The sequence below is a fragment of the Nymphaea colorata genome, chromosome 2 (assembly GCF_008831285.2).
Source record: "Nymphaea colorata isolate Beijing-Zhang1983 chromosome 2, ASM883128v2, whole genome shotgun sequence".
NCBI classification, from domain to species: Eukaryota; Viridiplantae; Streptophyta; class Magnoliopsida; order Nymphaeales; family Nymphaeaceae; genus Nymphaea; species Nymphaea colorata.
Window position 1 is genome coordinate 26663334 of NC_045139.1, and position 8886 is coordinate 26672219.

General features: G+C 38.1%; 1 protein-coding gene across 1 annotated transcript; it reads right to left on the minus strand.

Annotated features, from left to right (window-relative positions):
- Window positions 1–2780: 2780 nt before the first annotated feature.
- Window positions 2781–4304, minus strand: LOC116248317 (glucan endo-1,3-beta-glucosidase-like). Its single transcript, XM_031621048.2, has 2 exons — window positions 4191–4304; window positions 2781–4043 (listed from the first exon to the last, which is right to left on the minus strand). Exons 1-2 carry the CDS (start codon window positions 4276–4278, stop codon window positions 3061–3063), a joined length of 1071 nt encoding a protein of 356 aa, XP_031476908.1. The 5' UTR covers window positions 4279–4304; the 3' UTR covers window positions 2781–3060.
- Window positions 4305–8886: the final 4582 nt, after the last annotated feature.

Here is an 8886-nt window from a genome sequence, read left to right on the forward strand (position 1 = left end):
ACGATTTGTTTTACAGATGGAGTTACTTGTGACTTCAGAGGCAAAAAGGCAACTGCAATATATTGTTATTGTTCAATGAATATGTCCAAAAAAATAGAACGGAGTAACAGTTTTTATGGATGTATTTTATGAATTTAACTCATCTTTTAGGGTAAGTTCGAACAAAAATAACAGAGTGTTGCCGATGCCAAACAGCCCTCGGGCTTTTACACAGTAGAGAATTACAAACAACATGGAACACATTGGAGTCAAAAGTTTGACTGTGACACTAATTCACACTACATCGAAGGGTAATGGTGATGTTGTGCAAATATATTACTCATTGTGTACTTATGTTTATGTTTTTTAATTCACGTCAAGGAAACTTAATTTTCACTGACTTAGTTGCTAGAAATTTGTTAGTGTTAAATGTATTTGTAGCGTCGGTTGTGACACGATGTTGCATGTATAAGTGACAATTCAAACACATGACTCGATATGAATGTTACTCCTTTATCCATAATAGCCATACCTAACTCCTGAATGTTGATTATTGAAAAGGATTGTGTCTTCATTGGGACCTTTTTACAACACAAATATGGAAATGGCAGGCCTCGCGTAAGGCTGTACACGAGCTGAATCTCGACCAATGGCAGAGGCAAAAGGTAGAGATTTTTTTCAATGAGGCAGTAAATATATAGTTAACAACCAGGTCCACCCAAGTTCATTGGACAGTGGCCCAGGTCTCATGAGGCTACCAAATATAATTGCACCAGGTCCAACAAAAACCAGTTACCAAATGAAGCTTTCAAAGTGGGCTCCGTAGGACACAAGCCCCATACAGACTCCACGTATCTCCGCCCTGAGCTCGAGCTTTGTCGGCTTGACTCGATTCATATATTGCTCGGCTCGATTGGTTCGAAGGGGACTTGAGCTGTACAAGGCCCACTCAAACTCAAGTCGGTAGGCCGAGTACTTTCTCGAGCTCGGCTTGTTTAAGCTAGTTTACCAACTTCTCATTTTACTTTATTCATTTTCTTGATTTTAAGTTCATAAATTTTTTTAAAAAGGGATAACATAGGTTAAACAAAGCTTACTCAAGTTTAATCAAGTCCAGTTCATGTAATTCGAACTCGACTCATAATAAGCTCAAGGTTTTCAGTTAAACTTGAAACTAATCGAGCTTGAGTCAAGTTTAATAAAGCGAGTTCGAGTTGGCTTGACTCATCGTACAGCCCTAGCCTCGTGATACAAAATTATCCCTTAAAACATTAAATGATGAGAACCATTCATATATATGTCATGAACCACTTATAAGTTAAAATATAACCTATTCACATGGGCTTAATCGAGTTGAGTTCATGTAACTCAAACTTGACTTGTCATAAGCTCAAGTTTTCAGTTAAGCTCAAAACGAGTCAAGCTTGGCTGCCAAGCTGAGTTGGCTCAACTGGTTGTACAGCCATAGCCTCGTGATGCAAAATTGTCCCTTAAACATCAAATGAGGAAAACCATTCATACATTTGTCACAAATCACTCAGGTTTCGTTAGGTTGAGAAAGACGAGGCAAGGTTATGATTACGGCGGCTTGGTGGAGGTGGCCTCTTAATTTGACTATGGGGAGATATGCTTCTTCACTGTTGATAGTGCATGGTAGGCCGGATGACCACCAACATAGAACATAGTGGTTGTTCATTTTATGCTCCAATTCCTTTCATGTTGGCTTGCACTTCAATTCTCAACAACATTACAACCACATAAACATGATATTGCACCTTTTTAAGGGGCTCCAACGAAATGTCCCAAGTAAGTGTAAGACCTGATGTTATAAGAATCGGCCACTCATTCGATTGCTATATTTAAACATGATCTATGCAAGATTGTTTATAACATCTCAATAACCGATGGATGTTTCGGAATCATGTTCAACCGACATGTTTATTACATGCCATAGATGTCTCTTACTCGGATCTGATCATATAGCTATTACCGCTCAAATGGTGCACATATAGTTCGAGTTGATTTGAAAGATACCAAATGAAAAGCCAGAGTCCAATCGGCATACGAGATTTTTGTGTAAACGGTCCTTGCATTAATAAGAGAACATCTCCAAAATCACTCTGCTTCTTCTCACTTATTTCCAAATTCATATCTGCCATCTTCTTTTTAGACCTCACGAGCAACATGTAAAAACCCAGCCTAGTTAACTTGGCTGACTCCGTTTTCAATCGGTTAAAAAAAGAGAAAAAACAGGAATTGTCAAGACACGCCCGAGTCATGGGATGACGAGGCTGAGTCATCTGAGTTTTGGCCATGTCAGTGGTGAGTTTAAACGAGTCATATATGGTAGAGTACAATACACATATTTCAAACTCTAACGGAGCTTACAATATAGCATTTTTAGCAAGGGCAGACCTAGTCTTCAATTTGTCTTTCGGGGTTATTATTATCCAAATGTACCCTATTTTTTTGCTTTTTACCAGGAACTGTCAAATCACAGGAGGACAAGTAGAAGAAATCTTATACGGTGGAATGATAACCAATGTGCCATATATAGTTAAAGAAAAATAAAAATGGAATTGGAAAATGGTAAAGAGAACTAATGGTTTTGGAAATACGCAATAGACATCACATTCTGCCTAGTTCATAGATTAATTTGGATACCTGTAGAACGAATTGAACATGTTACAAAATAGCTATGAAAGTTTCATAGAATTGAATCAGAATCCTATTGCTTATTTGATTTGTATCTCATTATTATGCACCCAGTTCACTCGTATAATTCGGTCTGGACTCAAATATGATAATAAACAACCCGGACATACCCATTTCTAGATAAGCAAGAGATTAACAACCCATCATAGCCTTGTCGATTCCCTCTGCCTCTAAAGTCCTGTGTTGTGTAGGAATATAAGTAGAGTACAATACACAGATTTCAAATTCAAACGGAGCTTACAAGTTCAAAGGGAAGACAAACTCAAACAGGTCGCTCGGCTTGCCTCATTTTTATTAGGAGTTGCCTCATTTTTATTAGGAGTTACGTAAACTGAACTTGAGCTCATTAACCGTAGTAATTGATTCTTATGGGAAGTTGATGTCATACACTGGTTGCATGTTGGGGTAGAAGATCCCGAAGTTGCGCTCTATCTCAGCTCCTGGCTTCAAGTTCTCGTTGAAGAGGCCAAAGACGTAAGTAACCAAAGGCGTCCCGGGCCTCTTAGGCGTCCCTCGAGCCGCATGGTTCACCAGATTCTGGTTGTACGTCCATGCGTCGGACACTGTAGCATCATAAGTTTTGGCATTCCTCCAACCGCCGCCGCTGCGCCCTCTAGATGGCCAGCCACTCTCCGTGATAATGATGGGAATGTGAGCTCTCCTGCCAAGGCCATCAACCTTTTCAATCGCCGAGTAAACTGTGTCCACCATTGCATCGAAGAGGTTTCGGTACCTCAAGGCGCCGTCACTAACCACGTCATAATTGGCTCTGAAGAGGGCGTAGTCCAAGGAAACGACGTCGTTCTGAACATAGGCGAAGTAAGGGTAGACGGTGATCATGAGCGGCGCGCCAGTTCGGGCTAGAAATTGGGCGATGGGCACCATGAAGGGCATAGCTTGTGGAGTGAAGACGCCGGCAGAGGGAGGGAAGCCGGTGGTCACCGCCGTGCTGACTACTGTGGATACCTTGATCCGACCTCCGAGTCCGGCCCCTTGAATGGAATTGTATATGTTTTGCATGGCCGGAAGTACCAACTGCGCTTGGGGTCCTGGGATGAGCTCGTTGCCAACAGTGATGGACCCAAATGTGACAGCCGGGTAGGCTTGGATGTTTGTCGCGACCCACGAGCCGGCAGCCGATGGGTTGTTGGCTATGTTCTGGAGTTGGGAGTTTGGGACGGCGAGATTGACCTCGATGCCGGAGTTTCCTAGTGCCTGAAGGACGTCCCGGTTCGGCTCAAACAGCCTCACCTTCCTGATGTTCTTCCATCGAAGGAGCCCGACAACCGCCGATGGTGGTGGCAGATTGTTGCCGTTCAAACCATAACAGATTCCAGCTGCCTGAGCTTCTGCAACGAAGATTGGAAACACAATCGTGAGCCAAATACAAAAACGCTATACTTCAAACTGATCATATAAGCAAAACCCACGTTAACTTCCAAATTTGAGTTCTTAGAGTTTGAATCTCTCAAATGCTAATTGTGTTGCCTGCTTGCCTGCCCTATTAGGTGCTCCACTGAGCAGGCTGATCAGAACTAAGGTCATCAACATTGTCAAATAAACATCCCCCAAAAAAGCAGCCATTGCGATATAGGTCGAGAGTCTTGGACATCCCTAAAACCAGAGACATTCTTATTAAATTTATAGGGGAGAGAGGGAGGGAGAGAGAGAGAGTGAGGGGATGAGAAGGAGAGAGGCGATGCACATCGTAGGTCAAGAAAAGCAGGTGGGCGGCTGCTTTACCAAGCACTCGTCAGCTCCACCAAACACATGGGAGGCGAAACTGTTACATGGAGACCGTGTGGTGTATATAATGAATATATGTCGATGTGAACCATATTTATCAATATTATTATTTATTTTTATGCTCATGTTCAACAAATAAATAAAAAGTAAGAAAGAATAAATATATATGAAATAACAAATAAGTATAAGATAATATAAATGATATAACAAAAAATTTATGATAATGAAATAACTAACTAATGTATAATATAACGTTAAATATGAGTATAAGATAATAAAAAATTTATAAGATAATGAGATAATAAATATATGTATGAGATAACGATAAATATAAGTATTAAATAATAATATATTTATAAGATAATGAGATAACAAGCATATATATAAGATAATGCTAAAACATAAGTAAAATAATAACGTTAATGAAATAATAAAATATTTATAAAATAATGAAATAAGTTAAATAACGCTATGAACATGACAAAAAAAAAACAAAAATGCTTTTTTATTGCTTATAGAGGCATATTAGTCATAATGATATAATATATACACAAATATTACTTTGATCGAATCTTCAATTTTTTTTTTGTTTTTCTTTTTTGTTCCTACAAAAATTTATTTTTTGGTTAATCATGAGCATATTGTCATTAGCCATCAAAATTTCATGCTATTTGGCGCCCCAATGTGGTTAATGGATAAAGTATCTTCAATTCACAAAAAGAAAGTTTTTTATGGTTAATAAATAAAGTATCTTCAATTCACAAAAACAAAACTTTTTGTATGGACAAAAAAGAAAATTAAAAAAAAATAAAAAATTGATAAAAAGGAGATCACACGTTCCTGTGTTTCACCATGAATGACAAAAAAATAAATCAATTTGTGAGAGGGTTAGGAGCAAATTCAAATAAAAGTTTGACGTCTCAACCCCAGCGACCAAGAGTTTGTGATGCAAGCTGTACGTCATTGTCATTAGCGAAGCACATCTTCAGCCTACACAAGTAGTGCGTTCATCACCAAGTGGCTAGCTGGTTCCACCATCAAATGAGTGTCACAATAGTATATAAATATAAAAAGATGAGTGCTTGTGGGATACGACTTAAGTCTGGTGCGGACACAACATGGCTGACCTTAGGTTCAGCTCAAAATATTTCAAGGGTTGAGGCCTACACCAATCACACTCTAGAGACTTAGTCACTTTTCAAGCTGCGTGATCTATTTCAATATCAATAGTTACAAATTTCTATATTTATCTCTTTGTTGCAACATCGGTAATAACTAGATATTTACAATATCTCACATGATCTATTTCTTTGGGGTTTGTTTGGTAAATGAAACAATTTTTATAAATATTATATGAATCTGTCGTAAAAGTTGGGGCATATTTATAAAACACTTTTCAATGTGTTTTATAAACCTGCTTAATTTTTTTGGGTCATATTTATGAAAAAGTTACATATTAGTCAAACAGACTTTAGAGATCAGTTTGACAACATAACACAAGAGGACATTTGATAAATGTCCTTGTGGACCTAACCGAACATTCTATCTACCATACTCTTGTTCTATTTGCCTTGTTATTGATGTTCCTTGTCTATTGTTTGATGGTTTTAAGAACAGAACACCATGTTCCTTTTGTTCGGTGCTTGTTTTCTTTGTTATCTGTCTTATCTGTCCTAACTGTTTTGTTTGACGTTTGACGTTTGATTTATGTTATGTTTATTTTGCATGTTCCGTAAAATATCTGCTTCATATACAGCTCATTCTGTCTACTGTTCGATAACAAAAACACTGTGTTTGTTGGTTTTGCTTGTTTCATCCATTGTTGTTTTTAGAGTATGAGACATCATACAAAGCTTATGCTATAAAAATTATTTATCATGCTTATGTTTGGCCTAATAAGAATATGTTATACCAATACTATTACAAACTTCAAAATAAAAACCTATTAAACCAAGATCAACACATTTATCAACTTAAATCAAGATAATATATATAACACCAATAAATCAAAATCAATTTCATAACTTGAAGAAAAACATCATCAGTGGTAGATGTTCAAAGGGTTCAAATAAACATTATCAAGTAAACACATAGAAAATCAAAATACAAATAGCTGAGAGCCACATGTTGGCAAATTAGACCTGCTACAAACACTGACAATTATGACAAATCACTAACAATGGTCTTCTATTAATCTCACGTGCTGTTATGTCTCTGGTTCTCTCATCAAAAACCACATACTACATGGGACGAGACATCGATAGTTCCTGCACGTCATAGAAATAAAAAGACAAACAAATAATTAGACAAACAAACACACTAGTTAAGGTTCATGATGAGGTCACATGAAAATAGGTACTCTTACTAAAAGCTAAGTTTAGATCATCCATCCATCTAATTCAAGTATAATAATATTAATTGCTAACAAAAATTGTTTTTGTGAAATTTTTATATGATCACCATAAAATACAACTGCCCCACCACTCCATAGAGAAGATTGGGACAAGAATTATCTGAGCATAGTAGCTGCCAGCATGATTGAAAGCGACACAGAAATAGTTGAAGGCGCCCCTGCCATGTTCATCAAAATTTTGCAGTCGTCTTCTTGTTTTGTTTTTTGTCATTTTTTAGCTTATCACACCATGTCTTTTAAGTACTTGAATTTTTCTGCGTTCTTTTGTTTTTTCTGGTTTTTCATTTTCTTGAATTAAAATACATTTTTTTTAGTTACTCCGATTCACAAACAATTAAATTTATATGATTTGCTGAAGTTATAGTCTAATTAGATTATTTTATTCAATTTAAATATTGATTTTAGCAGTATTAGTACAAATAGAGGAAAAAAAAAGGTAACTAAATAAATGAGACAAGATAAGAAAGAAAGGAAGCCAATCATTTATAGGAGCAAGATTGAGTTATTTAGATTTTTGTTGTATAATATTTTGGAAATGGTCCAAGATTGAGTTATTTAGATTTTTGTTGTCTAATATTTTGGAAATGGTCCAGTGCTTGCGGCTTTGCCCGCCCACATGCCACGGTGTTGCGTCAGAGAGGATGAACAAACTGAGCAATTAGACAAACTCACCTCAGACTTCTTTGAACTCCTTTGGCTTCCATCATTTCGGCCATTCTCCAAATCAGAGTAAGGCTTCCCGGCGACCAACCTAAAGATCACTGAAATATCCTGCCATGCTCAGCCTTCCAACTCCTTGACAAATGAAATAATACGCTCATTAGCATACCTGGATTAAAAGTAACTTTGTCTGGCTCTCCCTTGAGAATATTGTCACCATTCCCACGATGATAGGTCTCACGTACTTCCACAGCATGAATTTGTGAGGTCTCCTGACATACATCTGGTATAAGCGCTTCTTCCACCTGAAAAATAAGAATTAAATAATTGGGACATTGAGATGATAAATATGCAGAAATTTTTGGACTAAGAGTTGGGGGCCGTCGGGCTGATCTGGGTTGGGCCCGAGCCTGGGCCCTGTCAGGCCGAATCGAGTTGGACCCGAGCCTGGGCTTGGAGTAGGTTTTTTGAGCTCGGACTTGTGCCCATACAGGGTTGGATACCGGTTACCGCTGGCCACCTAGCCCCGCACCCACCCCTAACTAGATTAAGGGCATCCTGCCCTCCAGCTGGAGCCACCTAAGTGGTTTCTTCCAAGTACTTGTAGAAAAAATAAAAACAAGTTGCAATTCCATTGAGGAAAACTAAAGCTTAGTATCCTTCTAGCAGTTGTTTACTTTATTGAACAAGACACAAGCACCAACATGAGAAAATAACAAAAAGTTCTCCCAATATTGGTATTACCAACTTCTCATACTCAGTAACACCATCTTCTTCATCCACTTGAGGTCTTTGCTTCTTCTTCTTCGTCACGATCATCAATAGGTGGAGGTAGGTTAAGATCAATGTGGAGATGATTCTTTCTACCCACATTATTGGTCGGCTGCCTATGCAAGGTTATATGTCCACCCATAGTTTGTCTAGTCGGGAAGCACCTTCCACAGATAAAGCACTCATGACGGCTCACCGTCACTGGGCACTTTTGAACAGCACGCCCGCCAACATTAGAGCACTGTATCTTGCATCGGCTACTATGAGCGCCAAGTGCTTTGAACGAATGAAACTTGTGATGTGCAAGAAATGCCTGGGCCCAATTGGTTGGCCCAAATTGGTCCATAACTTAAAAAAATATTTTTTATTAATACTAATATATGTTTTATTATTAAAAATATATTGTATATTTAAAAAAATATTTTATGTTTATAAAAAAAGTTTATTTTATATTTATAATTTTTTTTATTGTAACCAAGCGAGGCCTGGTAACAGCTGGGCAAGAACTGAGTCTCGGCTGGCCCGACCCACTAAGAATCGGGTCCGGGCTGGCCGATGTCCAAAAGTTGGGCCTGGCCTAAGCCCAGTACCCGAAACCTGGG